Below are 20,604 nucleotides of genomic sequence, written 5' to 3' on the forward strand. Positions count from 1 at the left end.
TTTCCTCTACTAGTAGTACAAAGTGATGATGCAAGGGCTGAGGAGGGGGGTTGGTGGCTGTGGGCGGCTAAAAATCTAAGGACCACCCACCGTCCAGAAGTGACCGCAATGGGCAAAGTTGACAGGCAGTATCACCTGTCAAACTCTGAAAGTCGAGTTAAATTTGCAGCGGCTGTGATGCCTTGAACCACAGCAAGTCAGGTGGGCAATAAAAATACAGGTCAACCGCCTGTTTAGCCATACATATGTATGGTAAAATACCATTAGGAAGAAATGCAGATACAGTATGGTGAAGCTAACTGTACACATTGGAACAGAGTAATGAAATAATCTTACCAGCGGCAGCTGCAGGAGGGGCCCTTGGAACCTTTTCTGAAAACTTGACAGGCTGGTGAGGCTCCAAAGGGCTCTTCACTTTCTTATGTTTTAACAATGTCTCCAGCTTCTTTGCAGCCAAAGAATATATCTCAGAGTCTTCAAGTTTACCTGTGAAAGATGCGCAAAGATTTACTAAACCTTCTAATAAACTTTTGACATAAACAGGAAATTCATCTGCCTCCTTTACTGTCTGGGCACTCTCTACTGGGGCAATGGAAGTCAGTTTCATGTAAAAAGAGATGTGCGTGGTATGTGCGGTGTATGGAAAAAAATAAAATAAACATTCATACTCACCTAGGTGGATCGGATCAATGCTGCATCTGTCCCCTGCCGCCTGTACACCGAGAATGAAGTGATCAAAGACTGATGATCGATCAGTTCTCGGTCTTCAGGGAGCAGAGAGCTGGTGACTGTCAGTCACTGGATTTCTGCTCTACCCCTCCAGCACTCACTTGAGCACCAGAATGTGGAGGGGGAAGACTGTAGAGGGGGTGGGAGCGGCTGGCTCAGTCTCCCAGCGGCTCGCTGAGAGGCTGATCCAGCTGCCATTTCAAGCATCTGGGTGGACTTTTGACATAAAACAGGAAAATCATCTGCCTCCTTTACTGTCTGGGCACTCTACTGGGGCAACGGAAGTCAGTTTCATATAAAAAGATGTGCGGGGTATGAAAAAACAAACATTCATACTCACCTAGGTGGATCGGATCAATGCTGCATCTGTCCCCTGCCGCCTGTACATCGAAGGTGAAGTGATCCAAGACTGATGATCGATCAGTTCTCGGTCTTCAGGGAGCAGAGAGCTGGTGACTGTCAGTCATCGGATTTCTGCTCTACCCCTCCAGCACTCACCTGAGCGCCAGACTGTGGAGGGGGTGGAAGCGGCTAGCTCAGTATCCCAGCGGCCCACTGAGAGGCTGATCCAAGCATCTGGGTAGATCTCGACATTAAAGTCAGGATCATTCCATAGCCTGGACCAGCTAAGCGACTTTCGCCACAAAATGCACTTCTGTGATCCCCAGGAGAAGTAGGGCCAAAGGAGCTTTAGCCCTACTTCTTTAATTTTACAGCAGCAGCTCGGTGTACTGGCTCTGCAAACGACATCTTTTACATCATTATACTAGTTGATGGAATGCTGCTTTTTCCAAGTAATGAAGATTTAAAGTAGTAGTAAACTCCGCTTTGTGATTTTTAACTACAGGTAAAATGATTATCTCCTAAAAGCGCATCGTTTAGGAGATAGTCTCTTGTTTGGGAGCTGGTGACATCACTGGCACATGCGCTCTGAAGGAATGGCATACTCATGGCGTTCCTTCAGAGCTCTGTGCTGTGGACATGACTCCCGCATGCGAGTGATGTCGTTGTGGGTTGGCCATTTATGCGGCTGGAGCCCACGAACCAGGAAGGAAGACCAGGGGAAGATGCAAGCCATGCAGTGACAGCACGCCACTGGAGGGCTTCATTTTAAGGTAAGTCTTTCTATTAGCTCATTTTATCATTACCTGACAGAAGGAAATATTTTTTATCTAAAGTTTACTACCGCTTTAAGTGAATTTTGGAGTGTTAATTGCCCAAGCGTAAAATGATCACATTTTGTTTTCTCGTTTTACAAGGACCTATGGGTAAATAATTTTACATGGCAGGTCTATAGATTAACATGATACGAAAAAATGTATTATTTTCCAAAAATTATTAAAGAGGTTATACTTACCTGCTCTGTGCAATGATGCGGCACAGAGCGCTCCCTTACGACCTCTTTGGCAGTCCCCCACCGGCGCTATCCACTACTTCTTCTTTCAGGTGCCTTCTTAGTAAGCTGGCTGCTATAGGGGCACCCGTGAGTGTGCACACTACTGACCCGGGCTGTGTGTGTCCATAGACACATACAGAGCCAGTTAGCCACGCCCTCCACTACCTCCTCACAGGAGTTTGACTACCAGCAAAAGCCTTCTGCTGCTCTCAGTTGTCTCCTGTGAGACCAGGAAGTGAGAGGTGCTGTGCTACAACTGGAACAGAGAGAGAAGAGTCAGGTAAATGTTTAGGGATGGGAGGAGAGAATAAAGATAGTGGGGAGGCTTTTTAACCTTGAAACAGTTGTAAGCCGCTGGCCTTTTTTTTTTGGGAACCCGCAAAGGTATTGTCATAATGTGCTAGTATGTGATACATACTATGTTAAACCTACCTGCAAACGAAGCCCTCCCATGCCGAGAAGTCAGCGCTGCAGGGGCTCCCATCTTTACCCATCTTGCTTCCTAGTTCACGGACTCCAGCTCAGTGACTGGCCGGAGCCACGATGACGAAACTCCCGCGCATGGGCGCGAGAGCCGCTGTTCACGGCACAGGGCTCTGAAAGAAAGGCACGGGTGGCCGTTCCTTTAGAGCGTATGCGCAGGTGATGTCACTGGCTGCATGTAATTGAATTCTAGGCTTTCCTATAGGAAAAATAGGAGATGGAAATTTACTTCCACTTTAATGCAGAGAATGCATTAGGGTAAACATTTTTTTACTTTAGCACCACTTTAAAGGTTAAGTTCATCTTTTAGGAAAAAAAGAATAAATGCACATTTTGAAGGAAAAAAATGTGCATTTATTTTTTCCCTCAGGAGCCTGCAAAGCATTGCACCTACGATCAGTGGATCAGGGGGGTGCAATCTCAGGCTTCTAAAGAAAAGCCTTGCACAACTTTCAGCTTTTACCTGAAACAGGGTGACTGTTTTCAAGCTGCAAGGCTTATGAATGAATGAATGAATGAATGAATGAATGAATGAATGAATGAATGAGAGCGCTCATTAACGTACCCCCAGTTTACTGAGGACAAGACCTTAGCTGTAAATAAACGTATTGACGCATATGGCGTAACATGCTCTGAAAGGTGAACTAATCCTTTAAATGTGACATCCTCTGCCTTGCACAGGCATTCTCTGAAAAAGTGTCCTGAAGTGAAAATGGGATTTTAGACTTACCGTAAAATCCATTTCTCTGATGTTCAATGACAGACACAGCTTCAGATCTTCATAACCGTTGGGTTGTACTGCCCCCTATAGGAGTGGCACACTAGGCAGAAAAAAAGTCTGGTTACGCCTATGGGCAGTCCCAGGGGATATAGTACCTCTCCCTGCTATAATTTCCTTACAATCAGTGTCAGAACAATTACAACTCCACAGAGGGGTGGGTGCTGTGTCTGTCAATGAACATCAGATAAATGGATTTTACAGTAAGTCGAAAATCCCATTTTTTCTTTCGTTCATTGACAGACACAGCTTCAGATCTTCATAACCGACATCCCAAAGCAGTGTTAAACATGAGGGATGGGAACAGGAAAACAATTTCCCAAGACTAAACAGCAGCTAACCAGGCAACTGGAGCTCACCTGAAAAAAACAATACACACTCGAAGAGGATCAGGTCCTCCAAAAGCAGCCTGCAAAACCTTGCGGTCAAAAGAAGCATCCGCAGATGCCAACACATCCACTTTATAAAACCTTGCGAAAGTGTGCACCGATGACCAGGTGGCCGCCTTGCAAACCTGCGTCACTGACGCCTGATGGCAGAAAGCCCAGGAGGCACTAAGAGCCCGAGTAGAGTTTGCCTTAACAGGGAAAGGAGGAACCTGACCCTTGATGGAATAGGCCAGAGTCACTGTCCGTCCGATTCATCTGGAAATGGTCGCAGAGGAAGCAGACAACCCTTTACTAGGCCCATCCTTAAGCACAAAGAGAGAGTCTGACTTCCTGAAAGACTCCGTAGTTGCCAGGTACACCCTAATTGCCCAGATCACATCCAAGGCATGCAAGGCAATTTCCTTCGGATGTTTAAGCTGACACCTGGCCCTTGATGGTACTCAAGGCCAATTTCTGTTCAACCCCCCCGTTGAAGGAAGGTCAATATGTGAGCCACCGAGAAGGAGCGAGAGACTCACACCACGCAATGTACGTCTTCCATGTACGATGGTAGATCCTCCTAGAAGTAGATTTCCTAGCTTTTAACAGTGTAGGAATCACAGACTCAGATAAAACTCTATCCTTCAGCACCTGGCGTTCAACAGCCAAGCCAGTGACTGTAAAGCAGGATGGAAGATTGGCCCTTGGAACAACAGATCCTCCCTGAGAGGAAGCTTCCAAGGAACGCCGGCGACCACTTGCACCAGATCGGCGTACCAGGCCCAGCGAGGCCAGTCCGGAGCCATTAAGATGACTGGAATCCCTTCTGCCTCGATCCTGCCTAGAAGTCTTGGCAGAAGCTTGAGAGAAGGCGTAAATCAGACGATACTGACCCCACGGGGCCACCAGCGCGTCTGTGGCATCCGCCAGAGGATCCCGTGACCGAGCCACAAACCTCTGTACCTTTCTGTTGAGCCGAGATGCCAACAGATCCAACTCGGAGGTGCCCCAATGGAGAGACAACTGATGAGACACCTCCGGATGAAGGGACCACTCCCCTTGGTCCAACGCCTGCCGACTGAGGTAATCCACCTGCAAGTTTTCCACCTTGGGAATATGTACCACGGAGAGGGCTGGAACGAACCGTTCTGCCAAACTTAGAATACCGGCTACCTCAAAAGCTGCCAGGACACGTCTTGTGCCCCCTTGGTGATTGACATAAGCCACGGCCGTGGCAATGTCCGATTGAATGCGCACTGGACAACCCTGAAGAGGATCAATCCAATGGTCCAGACACAGTGTGATTGCTCAGAGTTCCAAGACATTGATAGGTAGTCTGGACTCTTCCAGCCTCCAGATCCCCTGAGCATAATGCTTGCCGAGGATGCCTCCCCAGCCGGACAGACTGGCATCCGTGGTGACCACTGTCCAATACAAGAGGAGGAAGGATTTGTCCAGCCAAAGCGCCGGAGAACAAAGCCATCATATCAGAGACTCCTTTGTTTCCAGATTCAGCTGGATCTGATTGTCCAGAGACTGTGGAGTCTTGTAACATTTGGTCAGATTCTCCCTTTGCAGGGACCTCGTATGGAACTGTGCAAACGGAACCGCCTAAGAGGTAGACACCATCAGGCCCAGCACCCACATGCAAGTCTGGAGGGATGACCATCTGTTGGACAACAGGAGACGAATTGCAGCCTGCAATTTCTGGAGTTTGTCCAGAGGAAGGAGCACTCTGACTAAGGCCGAGTCAAGTGTCAGGCCCAGATAGTCCAGCTTTTTGGACCGAACCAGGGTAGATTCTGAAAATTCAGAATCCAGCCGAACTCTCGCAGAGTTCGTATTGTAATCTCCAGGTTTTCCACCACAGCAGCTTGCAGAAGGAGATCCTCCAAGTAGCCCAGCACCGCGATCCCCCGTCGGCATAGCAAAGCTAGCACTGGGGGTAACACTTTTGTGAAGACCAAAGGGTAATGCCACAAACTGATAATGCTCCTCTCCCACGGCAAAGCAGGGGAAGCGCTGGTGACTGGCACATATTGGAATGTGAAGGTAAGCATCCTTGATGTCGATAGAGGCGAGGCAATCCCCCTGACGCAGGGATGCCACCACCATGCGCATGGATTCCATTCTGAACTTCTGCACCCACACAAAGCAGCTCAGCGCCTTGAGGTCCAGGATTGGATGCACTTTGCTTTCCTTCCTGGGAACTGTAAACAGGTTTGAGTAAAAACCCTGAAATTGTTCCGAAGTCGGAACCTGGACAATCACCCTTTGATGTAACAGGTCTTGTACCACCCCAAACAGACCCTGTAAGCGGTCCAGGGACAGGCGCAAGTTGGAAGGAAAGAACCTTGACGGGGGGACAAGAGGCAAACTCGATCTTGTAGCTGGACCGAATTACTTAGTTGACCCACTTGCCTTTCACCAGGCAAGTCCACGGGTCCAGAAACCAGCGAAGATGTCCCCCCTACACCCGATACTGGTGAGGGTGCACCTTCATGCTGAAGCAGCCTTGTTCGCGGGTCTGGAGAAGCCCGCTCTCGGCTTGCCAGACCAGGTTCGTTTGGATCCTCCAAAAAGGAGGCCCTGAAAGGCTTCAAGCCCTTGTCAGTCGACCCTGAGGGATGAAAAACTTCTTAGGAGCCAAAAAGGAAAGCCCACGTCTACGATGAGGTTTCTTGCCCTTAGTAGCCTGCGGAAGAAAGGTACTCTTCCCCCCGTGAGACCTTTTATGATGTCATCCAGGGTAGCTCCAAACAGGAATGATCAGTCAAGGCCTTTTTAGAAGTCTGGTCCGTAGACCAGCATTTGAGCCAAAAGACACGACGAATGACCACTACCAAAACAGAGAGCTGAGCCACTAGGGGAGCCCCATCCAAAGAGGCATCACAGATAAACTGTAGTGCCCTGGACCAGCTGGTCCACCAGTACAGCAAAGGCAGGGGCCAAATGTTCTCCTTCCAGGTCACAGCGTAAAAAGCTTAGCCCACTCAGTCAGAGTTTGTGACACCAGGGCAATGGTGAAAACTGACCTCAGTGCCGAACCAGCCAGAGTGTACATATTGCGGGCCACAGCCTCAGCCTTCCAGTCAGCCAGATCTTTAAAGACCAGGGACTTTTCAACCAGAATCATAGTTGCCTAGTTCAATCTGGAAACCGGAGGGTCCACCACCTGGAGGGCCCACCACCGGTGGAGCAGTCCACTTCTTAAGAAGGGACTCCTCATAGGGGTAACGCCTAGTAAAGCACTTAGGGACCCCACCGGGGCACTTTGGTCGCCCCCCATTCTTTAGCGACAATTCTGTCAAAATAGGCGGGGAAAGGAAACACCTTTGCCTCTCTGGATGGCTTGTGAGTGCCAAATGGAACCTGCACCTCGGTCGCAGCTGCATCCTCCATCTGCAAGGTCTCACGCACAGATACAATCAGTGCTTCCACCAGCGCCTTTTCGCGCGCAGTTGCAGATGTGGAGGAATCATCCTCACTGTCTGAGCATTCCGGACGTGTGGTTGCAGACCCAGCAGGGTGACCCACGTCCGTGGCGGCCAAATCAGATTCAGTATCTGATGAGACAGATGAGGCAGGGGGCGCTTTTTACTAGCCCGTTGACCGAAAACCACCTCCACCTGGGACACAAAGGACTCCAAGACCACCCTCAGTGTATCGATGGATGGTTGGGACCCGGGGGGCCCCGCAGCCTCAGAGAGGGGATCTGGTGGGGAGATGTGCTTCAAAGACTCCATGAGTCACCAGGGGTACCCCACAAAAAGTGTAAAACACTGCAAAGGACAACCACCACCGCGCTGGCAGCATCACCTGGTCGCCAGGCACAAGCACCAAGCGATCCTCAGCAGAGAGAGAACCCCACCAGACTCGCCACCCAGCAGAAACAGGCACCTGCAGCCACCAGGAAAATCTGCACGCCACGCACGGCGATCAGGAAGTAAAAGGATCCAGGAGTCAGCACGAGGGGAGGAGGGGCTTCCACCACCGAAATCACCGCCCACAGGGCTCCACTGTCATGGCCGCTGCTTTTTTCAATGGCAACCACTGCAAAATGACCACCGCACTACACAAATATGGCCGCCGTGTATAGAAACACACAGACTACAACAAAATGGTGGCACCATGAGGCTTACAGGGACCTGTAAGGAGCCCCCACCAGGTACAACCCCCCCCCCCCCGCACAGTCGACCGTCTAGTAGCTGGCAGCGCACCCCCCCCCCCCCACCGCCAGCATAGAGCCCTGCCCCCACCCCACGAGGTAGATTAGACCATCCAAACAGCCCCAAACATATGTAGAGGGGGGTAGGATGGGGGACAGATGACAAGCGGTGAGTGCCTGACAGGAAAAAGGTGAACCCGGAGGTCCAACCATCCCAAGGAGGGGCCTACATCCACCACAAAACCCTCCAGGGGGAGAGGGGGGCACCTACTCACCAAACAAGGCGGACACCGCTCCAGGCAGAACCCCTCTCCATCGAAATGGGGGGCTGACAGCCAGGAGGAACACTGCGACTCGGCTGAGACCCCGTTGTATGCGACCTCATGAGGCATTTAACTTGCAGGCCAGCCCCCATCCAGTGGTGCTATGTCGCGGCTGACCTAGTGAGGAGCTGAGGTCTGCGCGCGCTCGCTGGCCAGACTGGGGTGACCACTGGACCTAGATGATCCAGCCCATTGCCCGGTCCGGCAGTTGATTGTAGACCTCAAAAAAAAAAAAAAAAAAAAAATCTAAAAAAAAAAAATTGCCAGAACCAGAGATTCCAGCAAGGAACTAGGTCCTTACTTCTGACTAGGTAAAAAAAAAAAACTAAGTGCCTATACCAGGGAGAGGGAGTATTCCCTTGGGACTGCCCCTAGGTGTAGCCTAGTGTCCCACTCCTGTAGGAGACAGTATAACCCAACAGTTATGAAGATCTTAAGCGGTGTCCATCAAACGACAGAGAAATCCTCAGGACAAAAATTTTATGAATTGCAAATGACCAGTTACAGGATAGAAGGCTACATTATTTTTAGTATTACATTTTTTTTTGTATTTTCCTCTTTTTTGTCTACTATAATATAGTAGAATAGGGAAGCCATGTAGCGATGGAAATACTAGTCATGTGCCAACTAAAAATAAAATTATAAAATAAAAATATATATTCATACCAGTTTTGTGATGGGGAGAGCTGTCTGACTCGAAGTAAGGCGTCACCGGTAAGAAGTTAGGACGTACTGGTGCTGTATCTGTTGCTGAGCTTTCATCTTTATTCGTCTTTTTCTTAAACTTCAATTTTTTAAAAGAGAAAGGTCGACTAAGCTTTTTTTGAGTCCCTTGCTTCTCATGAGATTCAATATCATTTTGTTTTTCATCAGGAAGAGAGATTGTGGATGCCGCCACTGTGCAGGCAAGCAGAGGATTCGGTGATTTGGGGCGTTTAATGGAATCCCCCTTAGCTACATTCTTCCCGTGGTCTTCTAGTACAGATTCAATAGAACCTCTGGATTTATTATGTAAGCTTCCATTCTTCTCCTTTGGAGTAGTGGCTTTATCCTTATTTTGACTATGCTTTCCCAAGAGCTTCTTAAAGTTGGTTGCAAAGCCATGCTTGGTCTCTTCCACCCGACTGATCTCATCAAGAAGGTCATTCCACTTCCCACTACTGCTGTGAGAGCGCTCCTCATTTATTGTTGGGCTGTGACTCCTTTCATCCTTATCCTTTCCAGACACGTTTGCTCTTCTGGGTTCACCTTTCTTGCCTTTTTTTGTAACGCCATCTTTTATTTCCTCCTGACTTGTTCTAACGAGGAAAGCAAAAAACACTCCTGTTCAGTGGTTAATTAAAATAATGAGCAACATAGATGACCAAGCGTCACATATTTATTTTTCCTAAGGCCTCAACCTTTACCATAGATGGTTCGAATATCGGTCGGTTCAGCAGGAACCGGGCGAGACTTGTACCATGTATGAGCGAGCTGAATGTACCCAAGTGGATTGATCGATCGACTTGGGTACAACCAGCCTATCAGATTTTACATGTGATTATTGCTAGTGGTGGTTATATCTGGCAGCAATAATTACTGCGTTTTCCCAGCAGGGACGGCTTCCCCAGCCTAGAGAACACAATGGCTCCGCGGGAAGAATTTCCTCCAAAACTGACTTTGTTGATGGGGTAATGGAGGGAAGTTTGTCTGAAGTTTACAACCGCTTTAGAAACTAAAATGCTGCTCAGACCCACCCCCTCCTACCTAATGCACACACTATTGGTCATTGAGGCTGCCCTTCAAATGACATGGTGATGCATAAGAAGCAGGTGGGGGCAAGCACAAGCTTAACTTCTTAGGCCTCTTTCACACAGTCCGCCTCCGTAGGCGGATCCGTGTTGCTCAGCGGGGATCGATCCACGATCCCCGCTGAGTCGGCAGATGACAGCTCCGTCTCCGCTTGCAGAGCGGAGAGGGAGGTGTCTCAGCCCCCGCTGCCCTCTATGGGGTTCGGATGAGAGCGGACCGCCTGTCCGCTCTCATCCGATCCGATCCCTGAACGGATGGAAAAATAGGGTTTCCATCCGTCCAGATTTCACGGACAGGATCGGATGCGGATGGCAGCGGGCGTCAGCGGAGGTATCTCCGCTGACATCCGCTGCCCCATAGAGCTGCATGGAGGATCCGATCAGATCCGCCTAAAAAACTGACAGGCGGATCTGATCTGAAAGGGCCCTTAATGACCGCCCGCCCGCCGCAGATTTACTGCAGCAGGCAGCCCCTCCGACGTAGCTCTACGTTGGTCACACGCCTGCAGCTAGGGGGCGAGTGTATGGCGGTGGCGCGCTCCCGCCCCCAGTTGGCAGCGGGGACTCCGATGCACGGAGCTGGCGGCTCCGATTGCCGCCAGGCACCTGCGATTGTTCCCCGCTGAGAGTGAAGAACGTTCAGCTGTTGTAAACACAGCTGACCGTTGTTCTCTCTGGAATGATCACAGAGCGCCTGTGATCCTTCTATATAGGATCACAGGTCTCTCTGATCATTTCAAAAGCCACGCCCCCCATACAGTTAGAAACACTCCCCTAGGCTTACATTTAACCCCTTGATCACCCACTGTGTTAACCCCTTCCCTGGTAATGTCATTATTATAGTAACAGTGCATATTTTTAGTACTGATTACTGTAGTAACGTCACTGGTCCCCCCAAAAGTGTAAAAAATGTCAGTTAGGGGTCCGATCTGTCCGCCGCAATGTCGCAGTCCCGCTAGAAATCGCAGATCGCCGCCATTACTAGTATAAAAAAAAAATAAAAAAAATAAAAATGACAAATCTTTCCTGTAGTTAGTAGACGCTATAACTTTTGCGTAAACCAATCAAAAAACGCTTAATGCAATTTTTTTTTTAACAAAAAATATGTAGCAGAAAATAAATTGGCCTAAAATGTTAAAAAAATTTAGATTTTTACATTTTTTTGGGAATGTAATGTAGCAGAATGTAAATTTTTTTTTTCTGAATTGCCGCTCTTTTTTTGTTTATAGCGCAAAAAAAAAAAAAAAAATCACAGAGGTGATCAAATACCACCAAAAGAAAGCTCTATTTGTGGGAAAAAAAGGAAGTCGATTTTATTTAAGTACAGTGTCGCACGATCGCGCAATTGTCCGTTAAAATAATGCAGTGCCGAATCGCAAAAAAATGGCCTGGTCATTAAGGGGGCAAATCCTTCCAGTCCAGAAGGGGTTAACTTCCATTTCTAAATACAGTATTTACAGTGGGTAAAAAGTATTGAACCGGTCACCATTTTTCTAGGTAAATATATTTCTAATGGGCAGATTCACACTGGTGCGATGGCAGACATCGCATGTGATTCGCACCGCATTGCTGTGCAGATCCCATGTGATGTCTGTGCGATGCAATTTCACCCATACAAATTGTACGGCTGAATTTGCATTGCATTCGGACCAAACTCGGCAGGACCCCTTTTTTATCCGCACCAAAATCGGATCGCATGACTTTCGCAGCCATGCAATACGATTCTGCAAATCGCGCTACGTTTTGCAAACTGATTGCGGGGTATCGTTAACCTAACATACACTTCACAATCAGTTTGCATGAACAGGTTGCAATTTTGATGTGCTGTGAATTCAAACCGCATCTAGTGTGAACTGGCCCTTAGTGCCGGTTCACACTATTGCAATGCGGGAACACTGCAAATATACTGCGTGTTCCCGCATCGCATCCACAGCACAGGCAGTTCACACTGCCATATGCGATACGCTGGGGGTGTCAATTCAAAGTTAACGACACCCCCAGATCAGATCGCATATCGCAGTGCGATCTGACAGTTCGCACAGAAATAGGATCACACTAATGTGAACCACCATGCGATCCGACTCTGCTGCGGACCAAAAAAAGGGTCCTGTGCGTGTTCACTGCGATTGCGGTGCGAATTCAGCCATACAAACTGTATGGCTGAACTCTCGCACCGCACAGACATCGCATGTGATTTTAGGAGCAGTGCGCTCCGAATCATATGCGAGGTCTGTGATTGCATATGTGTGAACCGGCACTTAAGGTGCTATTGACATGAATTTTTCACCACACGTCTGTAACAAACCATGCAATCCATACAAAGAAACCAAAACAAATTTCTTAAGAAATGAAGTTATGTGTAATAAAATGGAATGACCCAGGGAAAAAGTATTAGAGCCGGTTCACATTAGCGTGACACGACTCCTTACTACTTCGGGGGCGACTTGTGCATTGTCAGGTTGACAAGTCGCGCTAATGTGAACCGGCTCTTAAACACGCTAACTGAAACTTACTTAAGGCCCCGTTCACATAGCAGCGACGCTACTTCCCGGGGCGACCTCCGAGGTCGCGGCGCGCTGCTCGCCCCGCGACCTCGGAGCGGCCGGCACGGACTTCATAACATTGAGGTCTATGACGGTCGCTCCGGGTTGCCCCAAAGAATCTCCGGACCCTTTTTCTAAGTCGGAGCGACTTGTGTCGCTCCTATTAGAACGGGTCCACAGCTTCTCTATGGAAGGCGACCTACGGCGACCTGTGAGGCGACCAGGTCGCCTCACAGGTCGCCCCAGTGTGAACGGGGACTAATACTTTGTACAAAAACCTTTGTTGATAATGACAGCTTCAAGAAACATCCTGTATGGAGAAGCAGTCTTCAAATCTTGAAGGTTCCATGAACTCTGATCTTTAGTTCTTTCCATAGATTTTCTATTGGATTGAAGTTGGGCCATTCTAGCAGCTTTTTATTTTTCTTTCTTTGAAACCAATTGAGAGTTTCCTTGGCTTTGAGTTTGGGATCATGGTCTTGCTAAAATGTCAACCCTAGTTTAGTGTTCACCATCCTGGTAGATGGCAGGAGATTTTTATCAAGAATGTCTTGGTACATTTTTCCATTCATCCTTCCTTCAATGGAATGAGGTTTGTCAATACCGTATGCTGAAAAACAGCCCCACAACATGATGTTCCCACCTCCATACTTCACTGTTGGTATGGTGTTTTTGGGGTGATGTGCAGTGCCATTGACCGTCAAACATGGTGTGTATTATGGCTTTGAAAAGAGTTCCATTTTGGTCTCATCTGACCAGACTATATTCTCCCAGTATTTCACAGGCTTGTCTAAATGTTGTGTAGCAAACTTTAAACAAGCTTCAACATGCTTTTTCTATGGAGTTTTGCTTGGTGAGCCATAGCGGAGTGCAATACTGGTTTTCTTTGAAACAATTGTACCGGCTAATTCCAGGTCTTTCTAAAGGTCTCTACAAGTGGTCCTTGGCTCTTGAACAACTATTCTGATAATTAATTTTTCTCCTCTGTCAGAACTCTTGCGAGGAGCACCTGGTCGTGCCCAGTTTCTGGTGAAATTATGTTCTTTCCACTTTCAGATTATGGCCCCAACAGTGCTCACCGGAACATTCAGAAGTTTAGAAACCAATGCCAATAGCATGTTTTGCAGCAATACGGTTGTGAAGGTCTTGAGAGAGCCCTTTGCTTTTACTCATAATGAGTAAATGTTCCCTGTGTGACACCTTGGTAATGAGACAACTTTTTATAGGCCATCAGTTGAGACTGAACCAGCTGATATTAATTTGCACTGACTAGAGGCAGGATTGCTTTCTAATTACTGATAGATTTAAGCTGGTGTCTTGGCTTTCCATGCCTTTTTGTACTTCCCTTTCTTCATGTATTCAATGCTTTTTCCCGATGTCATTCCATTTTATTACACATACCTTAATTTCTGAACGTATTTGTTTTGGTTTCTTTGTATGTATGGATTGCATGGGTTGTTACCAACATGTGGTGAAAGTGTCATTTCAATAGCACCTTTATAAATATATTTACCTAGAAAAATTGTGGTGTTTTCAATACTTATTTTACCCACTGAACATATTAGAATACCACCGCCCCCCCAGGTTTTGGGGCTGCCAAGGTGCTCTGCAAGCAATGTGCCCCCCCCCCCAAGGTTTTGGGGCTGCCAAGGTGCTCTGCAAGCAATGTGCCCCCCCCCAAGGTTTTGGGGCTGCCAAGGTGCTCTGCAAGCAATGTGCCCAACCCTGACGGTTTTTACTTTAGAATTGAAAACAAATGTATGAACTCTTCTTAGTCTCGGTTCACACTACGTCGCTCCGACTTAGGGGGCGATCTGTGAAGTCGCGCACAGCGCAACTTCGGCGCGACTTGCACGGACTTCATAAAATGAATGTCTATGCAAGTCGCTCCAGGTCGCCCCGAAGTAGTACAGGACCCTTTTTCTAAGTCAGAAGTGACTTGTGTCGCTCCTATTAGAACCGGTCCTGTACTACTCAATGGACCGCGACGGTGCGCGACTTGCCAGGCTGACCAAGTCGCCTGACAAGTCGTATTAGTGTGAACCGGCACTAAAATGCATGCTATAACTATAAGCACAATACCTACAAACTGCAAATCCTCTAGCCTCATTGCCCTGCTAGGGGGTGGTAAAATGTTTGCACATTTGGGATCAGAGCTTGTGAAGTTGGCTGTGTGAACAAGATCTAGTAATGGGCTTACCTGTCCGAGTACTTCTTAGGATCGTGGTATACGCGCCCCACATGACCTAGGTGTGTCGCCTCATCTTCACTAAGAGATCGTTTTAAAAAGGCTTCCAAAACACGCTTCGTTTCCTCCTTCACCTTAATCAGGCTGCCACCATCATCTGCAGGTTTGCCACTTGAATCCATCATACATTACCACACTAAAATATAGAAACAAACAAATTTACATGAGTGGCACAAAAATAGTAAGGTTTCACTTACAAATCGAATGTCAAATTGTTCCTATGTTAGTGCTCCTATGTTCCTTGCACATGGGCAGCTAAGCCTGTTCAATATAAAATGTTGGCGCCTTCCACCAGTCCAGGTGCAGCATGGATTATCCCAAAGCGTTGGTTATCGTAACCTTCGTAATTTTTGCATACATATGTAGGCTGTACGCGTATTTACAATAGCACCGACGTATACCCAAGGACAGCAGTACACAGCCATTTATATCTATGGGCGGCTATCCATGAGAGATTCTGCAAAAATACAATTATTAAAATATTAGGCCCCCCCACACTGCTTCCAGTAAGAGGAATGTCCCAAATGCCTTACACCAGCATGCCTGACAGTGACTAGGTAAAATCAGCCTCAGCCCCTCTCCGTCCAGGCCACGCCTCCCTATGCAGGGGGGGCTTAATTATGGGAGGGGCGAAACATGTTATGGGTGTGGCTTGAATGGAGCTAGGTTGAGGCTGCTTTTTCATAGTGACGGTCAGGCATGCTGGTGTACAGCATTTGGGACATTCTTCTTACTAGATTTAGTGTACCAAGCTGGGACGGGCATAGGTGTGCACCCTAAAGCTTAAACACACGAGTGTGTGCCTACATTATATATATATATATATATATATATATATATATATATATATATATATATATGACCCTGGCACATAGATCTCTGTGCCAGCACAGTGAAAGAGAAGTATGTAAACACTTCTCTAATGGCAAAGCTGGTAAGCGGGAGATCTTTCCCATCATCCTACCGGCACACAGAGCAATAATGCTAATGCACATTGGGTGATTAGGGTGTGCCCGGGCACACCCTGTGCGCACGCCTATGGGGATGGGCTTTTTTCCAACCAGAGACACCAGATGAGATCTATAGTGAAGGAGCATGGAGCAGCACCTCCTGTTTTTTTCTGCTAGTTAAGCCTAGAGGTAAATGAATTGGTAGTAATTCATACTTACCTTATTTCTCACTCTCTCAGTCTTCCTCCACACTGTGCGATTGGCCCGCTGATGCCTAATGTTTAAGGCGCTCTAGCTGGTAGTCGCACTGTGACATCACATCCAATGGAGGACCAATAGTTCTGTTTTGTATGTGAGGTATGCCCACAACCCAGAGTGTTGGAGAAAAGAGGTGAACTCGCAATCTGCCGGCATTCTTTTACCCCTAGACCAGTTGTCTCCAAACTGTGGTCTGCGAAAATTATATGGCCCTTTGGGCACCATGCCATCCACAGATACCAATAATGGGGCACCATTCCTACCTTGAATACGAGCAATGGTGCACCATTATGCCCACTGATACCAACAATAGGGCACTATTCTTCCCACTAACACCAATGAAGGGGCAACTCATTTATCAATGAAGCATAGGTTTATATACATACCTACTTTACCTATCTATATACTCAGGGGGCAAAACCCAAGAGAATGTTTTTTGGATGTTTTACTGTAAATATTTTGTTGGGAGGTAAATCTATTAGGAGAATTTCTTAATAAAAATGTGCCATTTTATTTTACTATTTTTTATACACTGCTCAAAAAAAATTAAATTAAAAGGAACACTTTGAAAACACATCAGATCTCAATAGGGAAAAATCTAATGCTGGATATCTATAATGATATGGACTGGGTAATGTGTTAGGAATGAAAGGATGCCACACTGATGGAAATGAAAATTATCAATCTACAGAGGGCTGAACTCAAAGACACCCCCAAAAATCAAAGTGAAAAATGATGCAGCAGGCTAGTCTATTTTGCGTAAATTTCATTGCAGCAACTCAAAATGGTACTGAGTAGTTTGTATGGCCCCCCACGTGCTTGTATGCATGCCTGACAACGTCGGGGCATGCTCCTAATGAGATAACGGATGGTATCCTGGGGTATTTCCTCCCAGATCTGGACCAGGGCCTCACTGAGCTCCTAAACAGACTGAGGTGCAACCTGCCGACAGTGGATGGACCGAAACATAATGTCCCAGAGGTGTTCTATTGGATTTAGGTCAGGCGAGCGTGGGGGCCATTCAATGGTATCAATTCCTTCATTCTCCAGGAACTGTCTGCATACTCTCTCCACATAAGGCCGGGCTTTGTTGTGCACCAGGAGGAACCCAGGACCCACTGCACCAGCGTAGGGTTTGACAATGGGTTCAAGGATTTCATCCTGATACACACTCTAGCCTGTAGAGGTCTGTGTGTCCCTCCATAGATATGCTTTCCTAGACCATCACTGACCCACCACTAAACTGGTCATGCTGAATGAAGTTACAGGCAGCATAACATTCTCTGCAGCTTCTCCAGACCCTTTCACGTCTGTCACATGTGCTCAGGGTGAACCTGCTCTCATCTGTGAAAAGCACAGGGTGCCAGTGGTGGACCTGCCAATTCTGGTGTTCAATGGCAAATGCCAATTGAGCTCCACAGTGTTGGGCAGTGAGCACAGGGCCCGCTAGACCATGTCAGGCCCCCAAGCCACCCTCATGAAGTCCATTTGTGATTGTTTGACAGGGACATTAATATCAGTGGCCTGCTGGAGGTCATTTTGTATGGCTCTGGCAGTGCTCATCCTGATCCTCCTTGCACAAAGGAGCAGATACCGGTCCTTCTAATGGGTAAGATCCTTCTACGGCCCTGTCCAGCTCTCTTAGAGCAACTCCCTGTCTCCTGGAATCTCCTCCATGCTCTTGAGACTGAGCTGGGAGACACAGCAAACCTTCTGGCAAAGGCATTTATTGATGTGCCATCCTGGAGGAGTTGGACTGCCTGTGCAACCTCTATAGGGTCCAGGTATCGCCTCATGCTATCAATAGTGACACTGACCCTAGCCAAAAGCAAAACTAGTGAAAAACCGGCAGAAAAAAATGGAGTAGGGAAAAAAAAATGCAGTGGCCTCCACCTGTAAAACCATTCCTGTTTTGGGGGTGGTCTCATCGTTGACCACCTAGTGCACCTGTTAATTTCATTAACATTAAAAAAACTGATTGACAACCCCCTCTGCTACTTAACTGACCAGATCAATATCCCAGTAGTTTAATTGACTTGATGCTGTACTCTGATTAACAATGTTCCTTAAATTTTTTTTTTAGCTGTGTATTATTGTTCATATTTTTATTATAGAGATAGATAGATAGAGAGAGAGCGAGATAGAGAGAGAGAGATAGATAGAGAGAGAGAGATAGATAGAGAGAGATAGAGATATATCTATATAGATATAGAGAGAGAGAGAGAGAGATAGAGAGATATATATATATATATATATATATATATATATATATTATATGAGGCGTGCGCCACAATTTTATTGGCGCATGCGCATTGGCTATCGTCACGATGACGCGCATGGGCCATAGTCGATGATACGGTTTACTCTCACTGACACCAGGGCATTTTTAATCCCACTAGCCACACTATGGCCCCTCTAAAGCCTCAAGGACAGTAAACTTGCTCTTTATTCACAAAGTTTGGGGACACCTGCCCTAGACTAAACTAGCCTTTTTATTCTATGGGGTGCGGGGACAGGGCCATCTTACCGAATGGCCATGCTGGGCAGTTGCCCGGGGGCCCCACTTCCCGGGGGGCCTCACCTGCCAAGTTACCCAGCCCCAGCCAAGCATTAGTCCCAACTCCCGTGTGCATCCCGCCACCGAACTTAGCAGGTGGCAAGTGCCTGTTGGCCCTACGCTGCTGTCAGGCCACTTGGGCCGTGGAGGGGAGCCCACAACTGCAGGAATGCCTGTCCACCTCCAAAGGAACAGGCACACACAGGACAGTCGAGTCTGACTACCGTCCGTGTGTGTGTTCACCGGACTCAGCTGCCGAACTTGGAAGCTGTCATTAGCCTTGCACTGCTGTACCAATAAATAAAGCCTAATCAATCATTTGCATTTTTATTCTCATGGGCGATTGTGTAGGCAGGGCCCCAGTGCACTGCATTGCCCAGGGGCCTATAATGCTCTTAAGATGGCGCTGTGCGGGGAAATCCCACTGCAAAGGTATTTCTTGTTTTGACCCCGGAGGTTAGCTTTAAATAGACAAAACTGGTATATTAGTCACATCTATAAATGGTGATTAATTCACATTCATTTAGGAAGTATCTATTTACACAAACCATGTTTCCATTATGGCACAATGCCTACAAGTGACACCAAAAACTGGCTGAGCCTACGGAATTCCCTTATTACACAAGTGGAGGAGACACACAGATCAATAATAATCTAGGATATCATCATAGTATATACCTGGTACAGTATGACTCATGCAGATAAATCCAGCACTTGGAATAATTCCATTTACATCGATGGGTGTAACTTCATAATGACAAATACATTTTGCATATTTTTCCTTGAAGAATACTTCCTTGTTGTGGTGAAACAGTTGGACATAAAAGTTTGCATAATATTAATGTAACACCTTAGTAGCTTTTAGTAACAGATGACATTTATGGTCATGTAATATGCAAGCATTTAGGCTGGGTTCACATTATTGCGATGTTTGACACTGCATGTGATTCGTGCCGCATTGCTATGTAGATCACATTCGATGTCTGTGCAATGCAAATTCAGCCCTACAGATTGTATGGCTGAATTGGCAACACATTTGGACCAAAATGGTGCAGGACCCTTTTTTTGGTCCGCACTGGAATCGGATCGCGAGGGGGGTTCACACCTATGCGATCGGATTCCTGCATCATTTGACAGTTCGCACTGTGAGCTGCGAACCAATCTGGGGTACTGGGGGCGAGCAGCTGAGAGGCTGAGCTGGCAGCTCCCACCCTCTCCTCAACCCAGAGCTCTAGAGAGGGTGGGGGGGGGATTAGAGCAGAGAGCCGGTGACTGAAAGTCACCGGCTTTCTGCACATGGGGCTCCGAGAACTGAGCGATTAGCAGTCTTTGAACGCTCGGTTTTCATCTTAGAGCTGGCATGGGACCGATACTGCATCCACCTAGGTAAGTATGATTTTTGAAAAAAAAAAAAAAATCTGAACTTCTCTTTTAAGACAGTATGCACCATGGGACAAAAGCAAGGAGCATAAGTAGTCTGCATTTTGGGCATTTTCCCCTGGAGGCAACTACCGGTTGACACAGACACAGCTGCAGTCAGTCTCTCAGATTTTTACAGGCTGCCAGCAGCAGTGGTTGGATGGTGTGCCTGTACCTTCCAACTGCACCTAAACACCTGGACTTCATATATTGGGGCTAAATGCCCAGTGTGCAAAAGGCCTAAGGCCCCTTTCATACAGGCCGTTCAGATCCGCCTGTCCGTTTTTTCTGGCGGATCTGAGTGGTCACCCCATGCATGTCTATGGGGCATCAGATGTCAGCGGAGACATGTCCGCTGACATCTGAGCAGATCCCTCAAATCTGTATGGATGGAAACCCTATTTTCCATCCGTCCAGCGGATCGGATCGGATGAGAACGGACCGACGGTCCGTTCCCATTCGATTCCCCCATAGAGATGCATGGGGACCTGACAGCTGTGTCTCTGCACACAGCCCGGAGAACATCTGTCCCTCTCCTGCTCAGCAGTGTATCGGCGGATCGATCCCACGCTGAGATAAACGGAGTCCGTCCTT

The 20,604-nt window shown here is 47.5% G+C and overlaps 1 protein-coding gene across 1 annotated transcript in view; it reads right to left on the bottom strand.

The window, feature by feature from the left end:
• The window catches only part of BCL2L12 (BCL2 like 12), a 43,139-nt gene extending 28,181 nt beyond the window's left edge, over window positions 1-14,958 (bottom strand). The window contains exons 1-3 of the mRNA XM_082274254.1: window positions 14,779-14,958; window positions 8,912-9,543; window positions 337-486 (exon numbers count right to left, since the gene is read on the bottom strand). Of these exons, the coding sequence (XP_082130380.1) occupies window positions 337-486; window positions 8,912-9,543; window positions 14,779-14,951 (955 nt within the window). The 5' untranslated portion in view covers window positions 14,952-14,958. The remainder of the gene's footprint in view (window positions 1-336; window positions 487-8,911; window positions 9,544-14,778) is intronic.
• Window positions 14,959-20,604: the final 5,646 nt, after the last annotated feature.

This window comes from Pelophylax lessonae (assembly GCF_965119305.1).
Source record: "Pelophylax lessonae genome assembly, chromosome: 12".
In the NCBI taxonomy this organism is placed as follows: Eukaryota; Metazoa; Chordata; class Amphibia; order Anura; family Ranidae; genus Pelophylax; species Pelophylax lessonae.